The sequence below is a fragment of the Pelophylax lessonae genome (genome assembly GCF_965119305.1).
Source record: "Pelophylax lessonae genome assembly, chromosome: 7".
NCBI classification, from domain to species: Eukaryota; Metazoa; Chordata; class Amphibia; order Anura; family Ranidae; genus Pelophylax; species Pelophylax lessonae.
In genome coordinates this window covers 150,459,697-150,480,675 of record NC_138774.1, presented here as the reverse complement: position 1 = coordinate 150,480,675, position 20,979 = coordinate 150,459,697, and the positions used below count along the sequence as shown (strand labels likewise).

The 20,979-nt window shown below is 41.8% G+C and overlaps 1 protein-coding gene across 1 annotated transcript in view; it reads right to left on the bottom strand.

The window, feature by feature from the left end:
• The window catches only part of TRPC5 (transient receptor potential cation channel subfamily C member 5), a 516,224-nt gene that overhangs the window by 323,404 nt on the left and 171,841 nt on the right, over positions 1 to 20,979 (bottom strand). The window contains exon 2 of the mRNA XM_082263564.1: positions 19,294 to 19,692. Within this exon, the coding sequence (XP_082119690.1) occupies positions 19,294 to 19,671 (378 nt within the window). The 5' untranslated portion in view covers positions 19,672 to 19,692. The remainder of the gene's footprint in view (positions 1 to 19,293; positions 19,693 to 20,979) is intronic.

The window sequence follows — 20,979 nt, the reverse complement described above, 5'->3', positions numbered from 1 at the left end:
AAAATGCAGTATCTTACAATTATTTTATATGTCCATAATCTATAAATGAACGCCCTTTTTATCTTAAATTTTTACATATTTCCCCTTAAAGAAAACTTGCCATGAGAGAAGTATGGGGAGCTTTCATTGCTAACCCTTCCTTCTAAAAGAGCTAATTGTCTTTCTGCCATGTTGACCTAGCAGTTTCCATAATTTTTACGTTTTGTCTTGTCACTGACTTCACTGACTGCATAATTGTTCTAGTCTATTTCTATTCTAGTAGCTCAAAAAAGTATTTAAAGTAGAACTTTACTCTTAAACTAAGTTTCGGCCCCTGCCACTTCTCCCTGAAATTAGGGGGGTTTATCTGGGTTTTTTTCTAGGGCCCCCTAGGCCAGAATGATGCATCCTGCTTCTGCAGCCCCCTAGGAAACTCCCATCACATATTCCAGGAGGCTACTGGAGCCGATTCATAGAAGTCTCAGACCTTTTTATCTTTCTATCTAATATAGTCCTGTATGTTGTCATTTGTGACAGATTTTAACTTTGGAACTCCTTTCTATGCATTAAGGTAAAAAAACTTTCTGTGTGTAGCTTGCCCCCCCCCTCCCCCCTCATGCCTACCCGAGCCTGATCTCAATCCAGTGCTGTGCCAAGAGCAGTGGTTCTCTCCACTCTCTCCCTCCTTACAGGACAGATTAATAGCAAGGGGAGCCTTTGCTGTCAATCAAATCCTGTGATGAGAGCAGTGACGGGGCCAAGCCACACAGTCTGTGTCAATAGACACATACAGTGAGGCTCGGGATTGAGCTTAAAGATGTGCCACAATAGAAGAGGAGGAGCCAAGAGCGCCAGAAATGGACCTGAGAAGAGGATTGGAGCTGCTCTTTGCAAAACTATTGCACAGAGCAGGTAAGTATAACATGTTAGGTAATTAAAAAAAAAAAAGTTACTTTAAGGTGGTCATACATAGATCAAAATTTGGCTGGTTCCACCAGAAATGTTTTGATCCATGTATGGGCAAGCTGGTTGTACACTGTCTTCACTGTGAGAATACAACACCACAGTTGAATGTGTGCATGGGGTAATCCGATTATTTTTTCTGTCTTTCAACCTGCTGGTTAAACAAAATAAAATGCCATAAACGCATTTTTCTCTCATTGAATATTCTCTACCTGCCCTCCCATTCCATTTTTCCATGGTGGCGGAGCCGAATAACAGCTACACTCATCAACACAAATGACTTGTAATGTAGAAGAGATATCTTTGGCCAGCTCTATCAGTATATCTGACTTAATATCTATTTCTATGTTTCAATTGGGTTTTAAAATTATTAGTACTACAGCACATAAGACTTAATAGAACAGACAAAAGATCAATGATAAACAGCACAGTGGAGTAATCAAATTGTTTATTTTCAGCTCTTATAACAGTTTGAATCAGTCAAAAACAATGAAAGATGAAAGCTGATAGGTTGGTATGGAATACTGCACCCAGTACATTGTTCATAAATTATCCTCAGTGTGACTGATGTATTTCAAGTTTACATGATGTCAAGAAAAATTTCTTGTTGCCCATTGCAGCAAACCAGCTTTCTTCTGTCATCCCTAAATCAAGGATTCTGACTGATTGTTAGGGGCAATGAGAAACCTATTTTTAGTTAGCACACTTTTCATGTTGGGTTTTTCTGACTATTATAATATACAGAAAGGAAGAATTTTCTTGATCTGTTTTGTAGGCAACATAAAAGAAACATAATCACTAGCTCTAAATCGTATTATGAACAATAGAAAAATAACATATCATGACCAATCAGTTTCTTCCTAAATAACTAATTTATTTATCTCATTGCGGGTAGGTATAATTTAATGACTTAGTTTCAAAATTATCCCTGTGGAGAGAATCTCTGTGGATTCTCCTGCAATGCAATCCAAGAACATTCATTAAAGTAGTTTTAATGCAATCTACGGATATTAATTAGCGTTGCTTTACACCATGGCATGAGAAATATGTAAATAAACCTAATAGAAAGGACCTCGCTAGGGACTGCTCTGATTTATTTATAGATTTTAAGCTGCATCTTGGCAATTTTAGAATAAAAGGACACGCACAATTTGCCTTTTTCATTTTTTCACCCTGTAAGCATGAACCTTGTGCTAAAGTATGTAGAATGTGTTTTTTATTTGCTTGGAGTCCACAGATTTAAACTTTACTTACTGAACATCAGCTATCATGGTAAAAGCCATAAAGAAAAAAAATTGATTGATTGTACAATCCTATGTTTGTTTTAGTAATAAAACAGTACAAACCAAAGGCGATATATGACAAATGTTTAACTCAAATTTAATTCAGCAGAACTAGCATTTAGTGGTCTTTTTAACAATTATTATATTTACACAATGAACTATTGGAAAATGGCTGTGAAAATCATGATTATCAGTCAAAGAAATCTGCCACATGGTCATTAAGAGTCAATGGGAACAACAGAATTTATATCTTGTAATTTTATTAATAAACTACCCATCAGTGCTTGGCAAGTGGTAACATGTAGTGATATAGCATAATGTATATTTCAGTTACATAAGAGCCTTAATCCTTCTGAGCACCAGCAGGCAGACTATGGCATGGAAAAAATTCATGCTCGAGACTTTGGTCTATGCATCTGCTATTTCCTCCACTAACATTTTAACAGTAAATATCTTAAGTAGAAAAACACCTTGGTTGCTTCACCTTCATCCGCATTTTTATCAAGGAACCCAGTTACTAAAAAGTTGCATGTATCCTTTATAGAAAAGAGCACTCAGCACATACTAAAAGACACCCTAACTGAATTCACTACCACAGATTAGCCTGCTTCTAAATACGTAAGGAGATATTGCTCTTTATCAAAAATTAGATACAGCAAGATCTGTACACAATGTCTCCAATTTGCAAACTCGGGTAGAACAAGTGGAGGAAAGGGCTGACCATAATGAATGAAAACTATGGGAATATACAGCTGCCCAAAACAACCTAGTAGATGGCCAAAATGAGCAAACCACTGATATTAAGTAGAATAAAATAAAACAAATAGAGTTGAAGGACAGGTCTAGAAGAAACCTGAAATTCTTCTGGTACAGAGGGATCTCTGAACCAATCATGCAACTGAAGCTTACCTCATATCTTTAACTAATATTAACAACATTGCTCCCATTTAAACTGGTGCAAGACTTTATCATAGTCAGCAATAAACCTAAAGTCCTTCTACTGTGCTCAGAATAATATTTGCCAAAAATCTTTTTCCATAATAAAGACAAAGCTGTTTCAGGTGCACAAAACTATCAGTTCATTTTTTTTCCCACATCTCCCTGTACGCTGATATATCAGCAGCTACAGCACAACATAATTTGTCCAGGTCACCAAAACTCTTTGTGAGCCTAAGATATTGTACTAGTGGGCACACCTTACTTTATGAATGATTGTCCACGAGGGTAGCACTTAATCAATAAAATTTCCAGAAGAAGCTGCTAAAATACTGCACAAATGAGGTGTAGTTCATAACACCTCCCCTTTGTTCTCTCCAAAAAAAAGCACCAGGCCGTGTCCTTGATGATTGGATTCATGCAAATATCACATCATGCTTCTTTTTTGGTTCAGGAAAAAATAAAAAATAAAGAAAACCCCTAATAAAAAGATATACTAAACAGAATTAATAAGGTACCACAACATCCTTATATATATTAAAAAGTTGTATTTTTCATTTGTACCAACGGTATTAAAATCTCAAGAAGAAAGTTAGAGTATACATTAAAGCTGTCAGGAGCTTGTGAATTCCCCTGTTCTTTGGCAGTTCCTGGTTTCATTCCAGTGTGGTTTGATTGTGGTACATTCTCTCTGCCTGTCCACCTGACTGATGTGGTCAGTCCCTGGGTGGAAACCAAACCTAATTTAAGTTAGTCAAGCCTGCAGTCTCAAGCTTGTGATAGCATGTGTATAAGTGTTCAAGCTCTCTGTCTGTCTGCCCTACTACATTGTTTGGATTCCCCTGTTTTTGACCTCAGATCAGATATTGACTATTCTCTGAACTTGGCCTGCCTTGTATCTGGACTGTCATTAAACCTCTCTACCTGTCTGCCAACTGCAAGTACCTGTTTGCTTTGCTCAGCTTTTGCTTAGTTCGCACATGCCCCAGCATGATGGCCAGGCACTATAGCATTGTGTATAAGACCTGGGGGCAACTGAATACCGGGAGGCCTGCTTGCTTTATGGGAAAGGGGACTACTATAGGTGAAGAACATAGAAGCCAGCCATAGTGTCTGACCCCTGCGTTTAGGCTAAGCGTGACAAAAACATCCAGTCCATTTACAAATACTGCAGTTACATATGCAGCCAGTGGTTACCAACATAACCCCTAATGTTCATGGGGTGTAATTCATGTAGACATCTTTGACACGTTTTGCGGGATAAACCATGCTTCTTCAGGAAGAAATAACTTATGATGTCAAAAATTACAAAAATAGATAAATAAAGCCTCATGCAAAATTATATCCAGCAATCAGGCCAGCATATACAGTGGGTAGGGAAAGTATTCAGACCCCCTTAAATGTTTCACTCTTTGTTATATTGCAGCCATTTGCTAAAATCATTTAAATTCATTCTTCTTCCTCATGAATGTACACATAGCACCCCATACTGACAGAAAAACACAGAATTGTTGACATTGTTGCAGATTTATTAAAAAAGAAAAACTGAAATATCACATGGTCCTAAGTATTCAGACCCTTTGCTGTGACACTCATATATTTAACTCAGGTGCTTTCCATTTCTTCTGATCATCCTTGAGATGGTTCTACACCTTCATTTGAGTCCAGCTGTGTTTGATTATACTGATTGGACTTGATTAGGAAAGCCACACACCTGTCTATATAAGACCTTCCAGATCGCAATGCATGTCAGAGCAAATGAGAATCATGAGGTCAAAGGAACTGCCTGAAGAGCTCAGAGATAGAATTGTGGCAAGGCACAGATCTGGCCAAGGTTACAAAAAGATTTCTGCTGCACTTAAGGTTCCAAAGAGCACTGTGGCCTCCATAATCCTCAAATGGAAGACGTTTGGGATGACCAGAACCCTTCCTAGAGCTGGCCGTCCGGCCAAACTGAGCTATCGGGGGAGAAGAGCCTTGGTGAGAGAGGTAAAGAAGAACCCAAAGATCACTGTGGCTGAGCTCCAGAGATGCAGTCAGGAGATGGGAGAAAGTTGTAGAAAGTCAACCATCACTGCAGCCCTCCACCAGTCGGGGCTTTATGGCAGAGTGGCCCTACGGAAGCCTCTGCTCAGTGTAAGACACATGAAAGCCTGCATGGAGTTTGCTAAAAAACACCTGAAGGACTCCAAGATGGTGAGAAATAAGATTCTCTGGTTTGATGAGACCAAAATAGAACTTTTTGGCCTTAATTCTAAGCGGTATGTGTGGAGAAAACCAGGCACTGCTCATCACCTGTCCAATACAGTCCCAACAGTGAAGCATGGTGGTGGCAGCATCATGCTGTGGGGGTGCATTTCAACTGCAGGGACAGGACGACTGGTTGCAATCGAGGGAAAGATGAATGCGGCCAAGTACAGGGATATCCTAGACAAAAACCTTCTCCAGAGTGCTCTGGACCTCAGACTGGGCCGAAGGTTTACCTTCCAACAAGACAATGACCCTAAGCACACAGCTAAAATAACGAAGGAGTGGCTTCACAACAACTCCATGACTGTTCTTGAATGGCCCAGCCAGAGCCCTGACTTAAACCCAATTGAGCATCTCTGGAGAGACCTAAAAATGGCTGTCCACCAACGTTTACCATCCAACCTGACAGAACTGGAGAGGATCTGCAAGGAGGAATGGCAGAGGATCCCCAAATCCAGGTGTGAAAGACTTGTTGCATCTTTCCCAAAAAGACTCCTGGCTGTATTAGATCAAAAGGGGGCTTCTACTAAATACTGAGCAAAGGGTCTGAATACTTAGGACCATGTGATATTTTAGTTTTTCTTTTTTAATAAATCTGCAACAATGTCAACAATTCTGTGTTTTTCTGTCAGTATGGGGTGCTATGTGTACATTCATGAGGAAGAAGAATGAACTTAAATTATTTTAGCAAATGGCTGCAATATAACAAAGAGTGAAAAATTTAAGGGGGTCTGAATACTTTCCGTACCCACTGTATATCTTGTTACATATAAAATATTTTGTTACTACCTGCTGTAAATGCTGGGACAATATGTATGTAAGTGGGGTGCATTGAAACAGTACAGCAACTGTTCACAACAAAGCCGGTGGGAAGGCTGCCCAACCAAATTCACATTAATGTAAAGAGGAAAGGTATCATCAGAATTTAAGAGAGCAGAATGCGGCCTAGCTGTCTTGTGCCCAAATGGCCTTACTGCTCGTACTGTCCCTAACAGGTGGTGTACTTGTCCCTACTCTACCAACTTGCAAAAAGCATGCCGAGCCTGGGAGCCAGAGCCTTAAAAATGCTCTGCCTGACCCAAGAAGGTTACTAGGGTCACATGGGGTAACAGTGTCCAATAGGATAGCCTCTCAGTGACCCAGGAAACCATAGAGGAACCCTGTTTCTCATGACTTCCTCTCCAACAACAGCGCTGCTGCAGAAGAGCGCCATGTGCAGTGGATAAAGTAGACTGCAATTACCTACATGCAGTATATAAAGAGGAGGTAAGGCAGACAACCACTGCAAATAAAATGGACCCCTTAGGACAAAAGGAATAGGAAAAGGTTTTAATCTCCCTGTAATGAAGTAAAAAGCAAGGTACAGCTATTTAAACCATAAAGTTTTAGTTAATAATGTAGAAATGAGTTACAAATATGGGCAGCAATTGAACTAGGTTCATATCTCTTTATTACAGAGCGGATTATATATAGCAATCAAATGAAGTGGGAGTTCAGGAGAAATTTACAACCATGAGCTCCACCATGTCTTTAATATACCACTTGCACTTGCAGTGAAGTGGAGGGATACACAGAATGTTTTCGTTCTGTCCTCCCTTCACGCAGACACGACGATCCAAATTACTACGGCAACTGGTGTTATGGAGAAACCCCTCTGTGTCCACGAATATAACCTTAATATGGGAGGGGTGGATGGCGCCGTATTTAGTTGCCCATAAAGCCAGACGCTGGTACAAAAAAGTGTCTGTTTATTTATTCCAATTGGCTATGCTGAACACCTTTGTCCTATACAAGGCATCAGGACGAATCGGATCCTTCCGAGAATTCCATGAAGAGATCATCAATGCCTATCTGTACCCAGGAGGTGTTCCTGCCCAACTTGCCCTTCCAGATGCAGTGAGCCGGCTGCATGAGAGACATTTTTCACATGTCCTCCCGAGTACCCCTACCCAAAGATACCCCCAAAGAAGATGTCGTGTCTGTAGCAGGCACGGATTTAGGCGTGACACCCGTTATTATTGTCCCACCTGTCCTGACCAACCTGGTCTCTGCATCGGGGAATGTTTTGAGCGCTACCACACACTAGCAGAGCTTTAGTGTAGGGTACAGCACGACATAGTGTAGGGCACACAAACACAGGGTCTAGAAAGATGTTCGATGGCTATCGACATTTTGAGAGACCCTAAGCTGGAAAATTGCAGTTCACAAAAAAAGTGTTAAAAAAAATGCAAAAAAAATCTAAAATAAAAAAGCCAAAAACAGTTGTCGTCTCAGTTATTTTTATGTTCTTCTACTCTTCCTACTGTACTTTTGCTGTACTTTGTTTGTTTTTCATTCTTTTGTTAACCTGTTTCTCTTGCAGGTACTCGTCGGCTGCCACACTGATTTTATATATTCTGACACAAACAGCGTTTGCGCTCAGCATATATGAATACCTCTGATGGCAGCGCTGTGGTAGGTTGATTTCACCACTGCAGTTAAAATACCTTTAGGTATACGTGGAATATTGTCATGTATTGGATGTTTGGGCGGTTAATGGTGTGTAAACTACACAATTTTCCTGTGGTGATTTCTGTTAGGTTCTCTTTTTTCGTTCAGCCCACAGGCTGCATGAAAAAAAAAAAAACCTACACTATATGCCAAACAAGGACCAGCAATGTACTGGTAGTAGTGGTTATAGTAGGATGATGCCTGCAGATTTAGGCATCATCTTGGTATTGTTTTTTACAGCCAGCGGTCGGCTTACATGTAAAAGCAATCCTAGCGGATAATTGGCTGCTAGACTGCTTTTACAAGCAGTGGGATGTGACTCCCCCCCCCCCCTCCCGTCGCCTTCCGCGTTTTTTCTCGGGCTCTCCTGTCCCATCGGATAACCCGAGAGTGCAGCTGGTGGTTCAATTATCTATCCATAGAGCTGATTGGAGACAAGAATGGCTCCAAACATCTCTATGGCCTAAGATACCGGAAGCTACGAGCATTTCATGACTTCTGTTTCGCCAGAAATAAACAGTGCCATTGGGAAATTGGGAAAGCATTTTATCACACCAATTTTGGTGTGGTTAGATGCGTTAAGATCATTTGGAGAGATCTAGAGTCTAAAAGACCCCAATTTTTAAAAAAAAGAGTACCTGTCACTACAGATTGCTATCATAGGGGATATTTAAATTCACTGTGATAACAATAAAAATTATTAAAAAAAAAAAAAAAGTGAAAGGAAAAGTGTCAAAATAACATAAAAAAGCAAAATAAAAAAAAATCAAGCCCCCCCTCTCCCCCCGTGCTTGCGCGCAAAGGCGCATGCAAGCGTTGGTCTAGTGTCATATGTAAACCGCAATTGCAGCATTCATGTGAGGTATTGCCGTGAACCCCAGGTTGAGGGCAGTAATTCTTGTAGTAGACCTCCTCTGTAAGTCTAAAGTGGTAACCTGTAAAGACTTTTAAAGGCTTTTAAAAATGTACATAGTTTGTTGCCTCTGCACAGGCGTGCACAATTTTTAAAGCATGTCATGTTTGGTATCTATGTACTTGGCATAAGATCATCTTTTAAATTATGGAGTTATATAGTGTATTTGTACATTAAATAGAAAACATTTATTTTTTTTCGCAGAAATTGCGTTTGGAAGATCTGTGCGCAAATACAGTGTGACAAAAAAATTTGCAACATCCACCATTTTGTTCTGTAGGGCCTCTGCTTTAAAGAAATATATAATGTTTGGGGGTTCAAAGTAATTTTCTAGTAAAATAAAAAAAAAAATTTCATGTAAACAAAAAGTCACAGAAAAGGCTTGGGTTTTCAAGTAGTTAGAAGAGTATGTGATGTGTGGCTAAGATTGAGCATAAAATGCCGGGACAGTTCAAACATCCCCCCAAATGACCTCTTTTTGAAAAGTAGACACCCTAAGCTATTTGCTGAGAGGCATATTGAGTCCATTGAGTATTTTATATTTTGCCCTAAGTTTCGGGAAGATGACAATTTGTTTTTGTTTTTTTTACACAAAGTTGTCACTAAAATATATATTGCTCACGCATGCCATGGGTATATGTGAAATGACACCCCAAAATACATTCTGCTGCTTCTCCTGAGTACAGGGATACCACATGTGTGAGACTTTTTGGGAGCCTAGCTGTGTATGGAACCCCGAAATCCAATCACCGCCTTCAGGTTTTCTAATGGCCTAAATTGTGCATTTTACTTCCGCACTAGCTGTCACAGTTTCAGAGACCCTGAAATTTCAAGATAGCACTAAACCCCCCCAAATGACCCAATTTTGCAAAGTAGACACTCCAAGCTATTAGCTGAGAGGCATGGTGAGTCCATGGAATAGTTTATATTTTGCCACAAGTTTCGGGAAAATTATTATTTTTTTTTTGTTTTTTTGTTTTTTTACACAAAGTTGTCACTAAATTATATATTGCTCACACATGCCATGGGCATATGTGGAATGACACCCCAAAATACATTCTGCTTTTTCTCCTGAGTACAGGGATACCCCATGTGTGAGACTTTTTGGCAGTCTAGCCACGTACAGGACCCCGAAAACCAATCCCCACCTTCAGGCTGTCTAAGGGCGTAAATTGTTGTTTTCACTCCTTACTACCTATTGCACTTTTGAAGGCCTTGAAATGCCAAGATGGCACAAAACCCCCCCAAATGACCCCATTTTGCAAAGTAGACACTCCAAGCTATTTGCTGAGAGGCATGGTGAGTATTTTGCAGCATGGTGAGTATTTTGGAAAATGAAGAAAAAACAAATAGCTTAGGGTGTCTACTTTCTGAAAAGGGGTCATTTGGGGCGGGGGGGGGGGGGGGGTTGTGCTGTCTTGGCATTTCATGGCCTCCGAAACTGTGATAGGTAATGAGGAGTGAAATGAAATATTTACGCCCTTGGAAAGCCTGAAAGTGGTGATTGATTTTCGGGTCCTGTATGCTTGACTGCAAAAAAGTCTCACAAATGGGTATCCCTGTACTCAGGAGAAGCAGCAGAATGTATTTTGGGGTGTCATTTCCAGTGTTGCTCATCTTACTTTAAAAAAGTAATTAGTTACAGTTACAAATTACTTCTCCCAAAAAGTAATTGAGTTACTGACTCAGTTACCACATTGAAAAAGTAATTAGTTACTCAGCAAAGTAACTGCGACTTTTTTTTTACCATTTTATAATGCAATTATTGATCTTTAATGGTGGTGGCGGTGTGGCACACTGTGGGGGTCTGAGTCCTCCTGACTGTGTGAGTAACTGTATTTTTTTGGGGGGTTTTTTGGTACCTGCTGCCTGGAGTGGCTGGCTGGTGGTGTGGCACACTGGTGGTGGTGGTGGCATTTTGGCACACTGGTTGTGGTGGTGTGGCACACTGGTGGTGGTGGTAGTGTGACACACTGGTGGTGGCGGTGTGGCACACTGATGGTGGTGGGGGTCTGAGTCCTGACTGCTGACTGTGACTGAGCCTGTGACTGTGAGGTTTTTGTTTTTTGGTACCTGCTGTGGTGGTGTGGCCTGCCCAGGCACTGGCACACTGTGGTCCGGGTCCATCTGGCTCTGTCCTCCTCCAGGCCTGTCTGTCTGCGTCTGTCTCTTCTCTTCTGGGCTGGCTGTGTGCGGTGGTGGACTGGTGGTGGACTTCCTGCTTCCCTGGTGGAGTCCTGGTCCTTGACTATATTTTTTTATACTTATTTTCTCTATCTATATGGCCGGCCAGGCTGGCAAAGTGGCAGAGGGTCGCCGTATTCTCTGGCATGCCCTCCTCCTGGGCCTGGTGCGCTGTGCTCTCTCTGCCGCTCATCTCTCCTCTATCACAATCTGAGTCTCCTCCTCCTCTCTCTCCAGTACCGCAGACAGGGCAGCCATCAGAAATTTTGGGGCCCCTTACACAGCTTTAGGTCTGGGCCCCTCAGGCCTGACCACGAACATTCCCTAGGGCCTGCTCACTGACCATCCTACTGAATCCGCTCACTGACAATCCCACCAAATTCCATACCATTTCCCCCTCATTCTTCCCATGTCCCCCTCCTCCTTGAGTCCCATCTCCCCATCTCATCTCCTCCTCTGACAATCTCATCTCCCCCATCCCATGTTCTCCTTACTCCTCCATCACATGTCCTCTTCCTTCACCAGTCCCATCTCCTCCACCCCATGTCCTCTTCCTCCTTTTCCTTCAGTCCCATCTACCCATTCCATGTCCTCTTCTTACAATCAGATCTTCCCCCATCCCATGTTCTTTTCTTACAATCTCATCCCCCGATCCCATGTCCTCCTCTTCCATCCCATGTCCCCTCATCCACCCCCTGCCCCCTCCTTCTCCATCCCATGTCACCTCCTCCTTCATCCCAATGCCCCCCTCCTCCTCCTCCTCACCATGTCCTCCTCCTCCTCTTCCATCCCATGCCCCCCTCCTCTGCAATCCCATGTTCTCCATCCCATGTCCTCTTCCTCTGCAATCCCATGTTCCCTCCTTCTCCTCACCATGCCCCCTCTTCTGCAATCCCATGTTCTCCATCCCATGTCCTCTTCCTCCTTCATCCCATGTTCCCTCCTCCTCCTCACCATGCCCCCCTCCTCTGCAATCCCATGTTCTCCATCCCATGTCCTCTTCCTCCTTCATCCCATGTTCCCTCCTCCTCCTCACCATGCCCCCCTCCTCTGCAATCCCATGTTCTCCATCCCATGTCCTCTTCCTCCTTCATCCCATGTTCCCTCCTCCTCCTCACCATGTCCCCCTCCTCTGCAATCCCATGTTCTCCATCCCATGTCCTCTTCCTCCTTCATCCCATGTTCCCTCCTCCTCCTCACCATGCCCCCTCCTCTGCAATCCCATGTTCTCCATCCCATGTCCTCTTCCTCCTTCATCCCATGTTCCCTCCTCCTCCTCACCATGCCCCCCTCCTCTGCAATCCAATGTTCTCCATCCCATGTTCCCTCCTCCTCCATCCCATGTCAATAGACTTGTGATGTGATGTGATGTGATGGAGATCTGGTGCTGGGGGAGTGGCAGGAGGAGAAGATTGGATGAGACCCCCAGATGCCCCCCCTAGTTTCAAACCTGTTCCCAGGCATCAGGAGCTGTCCTATGGCCGTGAGAAAAAATACAATTCCTATGGCCGTGAGACCCTCTAGCATTTGAGCCACTCCACCGCACTTCCTGATTGCCGGGGTAAAGACAAGCTCCTCAAATGAACCACCAATTAGATGCCTCGGTATGCAGTCCTGCTGCGATTGGTGGAGGGGAGGTGACAGGAAATCAAGCCTTCAGGCAGCACATAGAACTATCTCTGGTGCGCGGGACGTCGGGGCTCCTTGAGAGGAGGAATTACAATTACATCTACTGCCATCTAGTGGCGGTAGATGTAATTGCGGTAACGCAGCCGAAAGTACCGGCAGCGGCGTTACAATGAGAGAACGAGTAATCTGATAGATTACTCGTTACCCTCAAAAGTAACGCCGTTTACTTAAACGCAGTTACTACCAACACTGGTCATTTCACATATACCCATGGCATGTGTGAGCAATATATCATTTAGTGACAACTTTGTGTAAAAAAACAAAAAATATATATAAATTTTTCCCGGAAATTGTGGCAAAATATAAAATATTCCATGGACTCACCATGCCTCTCAGCAAACAGCTCGGGTGTCTAATTTCCAAAATTGAGTCATTTGGGGGGGGGGGTTTTGTGGTATCTTTACATTTCAGGGCCTCCTAAACCGTGATAGGTAGTGAGAAAATGCAATGAAAAATGTATGCCCTTTGAAATTCTAAAGGTGGAGATTGGTTTTCGGGGTCCCGTACACAGCTAGGCTCCCAAAAAGTCTCACATATGTGATATCTCTGTACTCAGGAGAAGCAGCAGAATATATTTTGGGGTGTAATTACACATATACCCATGGCATGTGTGAGCAATATATCATTTCAATGACAACTTTGTGTAAAAAAAAAAAGTTTTTTAGTAATTTTTCAAACACCCGTGACAAAAAAATGAAATAATCAATGAGCTCAACATGCCTCTCAGGACATTCCTTAGGATGTCTACTTTCCAAAAAGTGGTAATATGGGGGGGGGGGGGTTTGTACTGCCCTGCCATTTTAGCACTTCATGAAATGAGATAGGCAGTCAGAAAGTAAAAGCTGCATAAATTTCAGTATTTACACCATAGTTTGTAGACGCTATAACTTTTACGCAAACCAATAAAAATACGCTCATTGAGATTTTTTTTGTCAAAGACATGTAGCTAAGTACATTTTGGCCAAAATATATCACATAAATTGAGTATATTGGATATGTTTTAAAAGACAAAGTTGAAAATGTCATTTTTTCTCAAAATGTTTGCTCTTTTTTTATTAATATCGCAAAAAATAAAAAGCGCAGAGGTGATCAAATACCACCAAAAGAAAGCTCTGTTTGTGGTAACAAAAGGACATACATTTTGTTTGGGTACAGCATTGCATAACTGCGCAATTTTCAGTTAAATTCACGCAGTGCCAAGTTGAAAAAGGGGTCTGGTCTTTGAGCAGCCAAATCCTCCGGGGCTTAAGTGGTTAAATATTGCTCCTGTGGGGGTCCCCTTAATGTTTCTGTAAAGTGGCACATTTGTACGATGTATGTAGCCTACTGCAGCAATACTGACATTTCTTAAACTTGCTACATTACGGCTGTAATATATTGTCGGCTCCCAGCAAAACAGAAAAGTCACGTGACATCAGAAAGCGCGGTGCCACTAGGTGATGTAACCGGGTGTCCCCGCCCCATTTCCTATAAAAGAGCTGTCATGGCTCAAGCGGCTCATTAGCTGGGAGGGGTGTGAAGAGGCAGGAGCGTCTTTTTTTTTTTCTGTTTATCGGGATTTACATTGGGGGACACTATTTTCTTATTTTTATTTTTTAATAAAGGACCTGTCAAAAACGGGCTTTTTTGGGGTTTTTTTGTACATTTTTGGTGAATGGGTAGGGGTACGATGTACCTGATATTTATTCACATAGGGGGGGAGGCTGGGATCTTGGGGCCTCTTTGTTAAAGGGGGCTTCCAGATTCCAATAAGTCCCCCACCCGCAGACCCCGAAAACCACAGCCCAGGGTTGTCCGGAAAAGGTTCTTTTCCCCATCAACACGGGGACAAGGTGCTTTGGGGGGCACCCCAAAGCACCCTCCCCATGTTGAGGGCAAGCGGCCTGGTATGGTTCATGAGGGGGGGCACTCGCTCATCCCCCCCAAACCTGGCCTGCCAGGCTGCTTACTCAGATAAGGGTCTGGTATTTTTTTTTTCAATTTTGGCGTGGAGTTCCCCTTAAAATCTGTACCAGACCCAAAGGGCCTGGTATGGATTTTAGGGGGGACCCCACGCCATTTTTTTAAAGATCTGTCATAGGGTTCCCCTAACCACTTAAATACAGGGAACTTTCACCCCCCTACTGCCTAGACCAATTTTCAGCTTTAAGTGCTAATTGGGAAATCTTGGTCAGCTTGACATGGCACTGATCCCTATCTTTAACATTGGCATCTATGGGAAATCTCGGTCAGCTTTAGGCCCCTTTCACACAGGCAGACTGTTCAGATCCACCTCTCAGTTTTTTTGGTGGATCTGAGCCGTCATCCCATGCATGTCTATGGGGCATCGGATGTCAGCGGAGACATGTTCGCTGACATCCGATCCGTCAAATCCAGCGGATGGGATCGGATGGGATCCGATGAGATGTGTCTCTGCACACAGCGCAGAGACACAGCTGTCATCCTCCTGCTCAGCAGGGGATCGGCGGAGAAACGGAGTCCGTCAAAAGGACCGGACTGTGTGAAAGAGCCCTTACATGGCACTGCTCCCTATCTTTAACATTGGTGTCTATGGGAAAACTCGTCAGCTTGGCATGCTCACAAACTATAAGTGACAGGGACACAAAACCTGGGGAGCACTGAGAGGGGACCCAGGACTACAACATATCTATACATTATAAAAGTTGGATATGCCTGTTCACTACACTGACTGCACTAAACTAACTCAACTCACTATCCACTAACTACCTGCCTAACCTCTATTGTCATACACTATACACGGCTGCCGTGAAAGCAGCAGCCTTATATAGTGTAGGGCATGGACTTAGCCCCTGTGCCAAGATTGGCTTAAGGCAGCCTGCCTTTGGCCAATTATGGCTCTGACAGGACACTGTGCTGTTATTGGCCAAAGCATACAGGTCATGTGCATACTTTGGCCAATCATCAGTAATTTATTCACTGCACCAGCGGAGTGCATTATGGGGTGCTCATCGGCGGGCAAACTTCCTGCCGAGCGCCCCATTTGTTTGTGTGTTTAGCGAACACACGAACAGCTGATGTTCGAGTCGAACTTACATCTCTAGTCATTAGTAGTATTCAGCATGGGTTTACAAAGGGTCGTTTTTGCCAAACCAATCTGTTAACATTCTACAAGGAAGTGAGCTGCCATCTAGATAAAGGTAGGCCTGTGGAAGTGGTGTATCTGGATTTTGCAAAAGCATTTGTTGCAGTCTCCCACAAACGCTTAATCTACAAACTGAGGTCTGCAGGTATAGATCATAGGGTTTTTTCTTGGATATAAAACTGGCTACCGGGCATGTCCAAAATGTGGTGATAAATAACATATACTCAGAATGGTCTGAAGTGTTATTTCGGATACCCCAAGGCTCTGTTCTGGGACTTATTTTGTTTAATTCATTTATAAATGATATAGAAGATGGGATAAATAGCTCAAGCGCAGTGTTTGCTGAGGACACAAAAATAGGTAAGGCAATAACATCACACCAGGATACAGAAACTTTACAAGAAGACCTCAATAAATTAATGTGGTAGGCATCTACAGGACAAATGAGGTTTAATATTGAAAAATGTAAACTAATGCACTTGGGTGGTTAAAAATATAAACGCAAGTTATTCACTAGAGGAGAACCTCTGGATAATTTACTCCAGAGATAAAACGATAATCCTGCCACTTTATAAAACTCTGGTTCTGCTACATCTGGAGTATTCTGTCCAGTTCTGGTCACCAATCCTTAGGAAGGATGTGCAGGAACTGGTAGTGAGAGTCCAGAGAAGGACAACAAAATTTATAAGGAAACTGGAGGAACTCAATTACGAGGAACAACTACAGGCACTAAACTTTTTCTCCCTGGAGAAGAGCTGTCAAGAGGAGATATGATATTGATATAAAAATATCTCAAGTGTGATCCCAGCATAGGTAGGAAACTATTCAATCTCAGAGAGTGTAAGAAGGGCCACACAATAAGAGTGGAGGAGAAGCAGTTTAACCTTAAGATGCGTAGGGGTTTTTTCCCTGTCAGGGCAATAGGGATGTTGAACTCCCTTCCACAATCAGTGGTGTCAGCAATAAGTATTGATTGTTTTAAAAAAAAACTCTTGAACAGAGTCTATTGTAGAGATAGGAAGTGTAAAAAAGGGGTTAGGTATGCCTGTATATCAAAAATGATGTGCAAGTGAATATCAGGGACGATATTACTAATAGAGCTAGGGAGGCGGTGGAATCCTTATGGGTAGAGCTTCAAAGGGAGGAAACTAAGGAGAAAGTAATACTAGGCTTATGCTATAGTCCCCCTAACCAGAGGGAGGAGGGGACCTCCTATCGCAGCTTGAAATGGCGGCAAGAATGGGAAATGTCATTATAATGGGGGATTTTAATTATCCAGCTATAGGCTAGGCAGAAGGAACCGTGAATTCTTCTAAGGCTTGCCATTTTCTAATTGTTTTGCAGGACAATTTCATGGGTCAGATGGTGAACGCACCAAAAAGAAACAATGCGTTACTAGACCTACTGATTAAGAATAATACAGACCTGATCGAGGATGTATAAATACAGGGAAACTTAGGAAACAGTGACCACAAGTCAATTAGTTTCAGTATAAATCACAAAAATGGTAAACACAAGGGTAATACAAGGGCACTAAATTTCAAAAGAGCCAACTTCCCTAAACTGTGCTCTTTGCTAGATGATATTAAATGGGATATGATTCTTGGAAAAAAGAACACAGAGGAAAAATGGGAGTGCTTTAAGAACATATTAAATAAAGGTATTGGCCAGTGTATTCCAACAGGGAATACGTTTACAAGAGCTAAAATAAACCCTGGGTGCCTAAATTCCAACTTAAAAATGCATATAAAAGAGTTCTTTAAATTTAATTCAGGATCCATTGAGAATGTTGGTCCCCTTTGGTCTGTTTATAAGGCACTTGTAAGATATTCTCCCTCAGCTGGTCCACCATAATCAGGTGGGGTTATTGAAAGGCTGTCAAACTTCAGACAATAAAAGATTACATGCTGAACTTGTTGTAGTGGAAGAGGGCTGTTGGGTGTCTACTCTGCTTCTCTCTGTGTATGACCTACTCTGGAAATACCTATGAGAGGTCCTTTTTAAATTTGGCCTTATGGGCTATGTACTCTTTCCCCAACGTTAGAAGTTTTACCCTGGGACTACTCTCTATTCTGTTCAACATCAGTAATGGCACCAGAAAGGGGTACCCTCTTCACTCTGTAATATTCACACTCGGCTAAAGCTATAAGGTTCACATCCAGAAGTATCAGGATTTAAAATCAGAAATGTAGAATCAAAACTGGTCTCTATGCAGATAACTAAACTAAATTGATCTGCTTATGTCACTATAGAAAATTGTTGTTAAATTAATTTGGGCAGATCTCTCTCTCTATAAGATCAATGCCTCCAAGTCCTGAAAGTTAAGTACTTCTGTAACACCTCAGTAATCTGATATCCCCATATATCCTTTTCTGGGCCCCAAGCTAAACCCTTTAATATCCAGGTATAAAACTGTACACACTCAGCTCACACCTCTTTTGGCATATTTACAAAGTATTACTTCATGAAATTTCTCATCAATGTAATGACCAAATTTCCAGTTTCCTGGCCGGCAGAATTTCAATGGTAAATATTCTTTTGCTTTTAACCATTATCTAATTTTTAAATGCTCTAAATCGCTCTTCCCACATCCCATTTATCTTTAAAAATTAAAAAATTTGATTTAATTTCATGCTTTAGGAAATGTTTTTGTGTTGTTTATAGTCTCGTTGGTCGAATTAGAACTGTTGCACGTGCACATGCATCTAAAACCTATTATTGCACATTATAATAAAATTAGATACTGTAGGTCCTTATTAATGCCAAACCGGACTGAGTATATGGAAATGTTTTCTTGTGCACATGATTTACAAGCACCAGAAAAAAGCTGTTGACAGCAAAATCCATTTTCAGTTATTTCAAATATTAAGAGGAAACAGAAATGTGCAGGAATACATCAGAGATAGAAAGCAAAAATATATATATATATATGTATATATTTGCATATAGTGCAGATTTGTAGACAGGTTGTGGCGAGACAGTAGACTATGAGCCTTTAATATTTAAGATCTCCAGAAAACCACTTGGAAGCACAGTTAGGACTTCATAACATGTCATCATCACTTCCATCATAAACCAAAATATGAGGGATTTATTACGCATTTAAGAGTAGTGACTGGAACCATGTAAAATATTTAAAAAAAATGTATGCCACTGGGGTAAACTGTGCACCCAATGATGCTGGTAATTATCACTAATAGGGCTTGTGTTGATGGCTTTTTTGCATTGGCTCTGCTTCTCTCTCCATACAATTCAATAGTTGATGCAGCTTATAAGGAGGTCAAACACAGGTCAGAAGGAGGTCAACTGCAGGTAAAATTCACAATCAATTAACTGCAAATGATCTTAGAAGCATGTCAGGCTGTTGTCAAATGCAAGAAGAATGCACCTGAAAGCAACCTGCAGGATGTACCCACTGTTTTTAAAAGGCTGTTAAGTCAAATGATTACTTCTCTATATATTTATCCATTGAGCATCATTAACAACTTTGAATTGTTACCCACCTGTTTTTCTCCACTTGGTCGCCTGTAACTTAAAAGTAGTTCCACAGCTCCCACCACTTCCTTCCTTATTGCATACAATAGAGCATCGCCCACATATACAGTGTGACTGAGCAAAAGCTCCATGATCTCCAAGTTCTCGTTCTCTATGGCTATGAGAAGAGCACTGCGGCCAAGTGGATCCATGCAGTTGATGTTGATATTGTAGTAGATTTCGGCTTCCTCCAGAGCATGCTTGACGCTGGCATAATCTCCCTTCTCTACGGCAATGAGGTAGGCCTTTTCTTCCAGTGATAACTCCGCTTCTGCCCGCACAATCTGCAGAGGAATCCGATCTCTGTAGGGTGAATAATTCACCTTTTTGTAGTACAGCTGGGCCATTGTTCATAATGACATTACAACCTGTAGGACAAAGTGTAGAAGAGGCTAATCATTAAGAGAAGCAAAATTAAAAGACTGAATTATAGACATGAAACTCATAATTACACATTTATAGGACCACATAAAAACTACTTGCTCCTCCTCTTGTCTTTAACTTGCAGACATAGGAAGAAACTAAATGTTAATGTAATAAAGTGATTGTAAAGCTTTTTTTTCTAATAACAAACCTGTAATATTTACCTGCTCTGTGCAATTGTTTTGCACAGAGCAGCCCCTATCCTCCTCTTTTTGGACCCTCTGCCAGTGCTCCTGGCTCCTTCTCTTCCTGGTGTGCCAAATCCCGAGCCATGCTGCCTCCGTATTTTGACACAAATATTGTGGCTTGGCTGTACTCCCATCACAGGATTTGGCTCCCGCTGCTATCAATCTACCCTATGAGGGGGGAGAGAGTGGAAAGAGCTGCTGCTCTAGAGCACAGCACTGGATCGAGATTTGGCTCAGGTAAGTATAAGGGTGGGTTGAGAGCAGCACGCAGAGGTTTTTTTTTACCAAGGTAAAAAAAAAAAAAAAACCTCCTTTTGGAAAAAAAAACAATTCTTCCTTTACAACCACTTTAAAGGAATTTCAGGTTAAAATCTGTCACAAATGGCAACATACAGGACTATAATAATAAAGGTAAACAGGTGTGAAAAAAGACATAACCATAACCCTACCAAAATCGAAGTACTCTATGCAAGGTCACTACATAGAGAAGTGTTTCCCAACCTGCTCAAAGGATACGTTTTCTAAAGAAAAAAAATAATAAATGCACATTTTTTTCTTGGTAGATCACAGACAACGTGGCTCTGCCTGAACCCTCATCATAGGATTCGACTGACAGCAGTGGGAGCCAATGGCATTTGAGAGCAGGGAGAGACGTTACAAATGGGCACAGTGCTGCATCGTTTGAGGGGGGGGGGGTTAGGGGGCAATACAGGTACTAGAACATTTTTTACCTTAATGCAGAAAATGGTTAATTGGCAAGTCATTATATAATAGTTTGTTTAAAAACCATTGGATATACAGTACAGTATTAAAAGCATTGTATAAATGATTCCACTCCTTTGGTCTCTGTGACTGTATTCTTCATTGGTTCTCATCCTACCTATCCCACCACACCTTCACTGTCACTTACAATTTTACCTGCTTCTATTCTCTTCCTTTTTCTGTCAGGGTCCCTAAGGTTCTGTTCTTGGACCTCTCTTATTCTTGAACTACACCGCCTCCCTGGTTCAGTTGATAAGCTCCCATGGCTTTCAATACCATTTC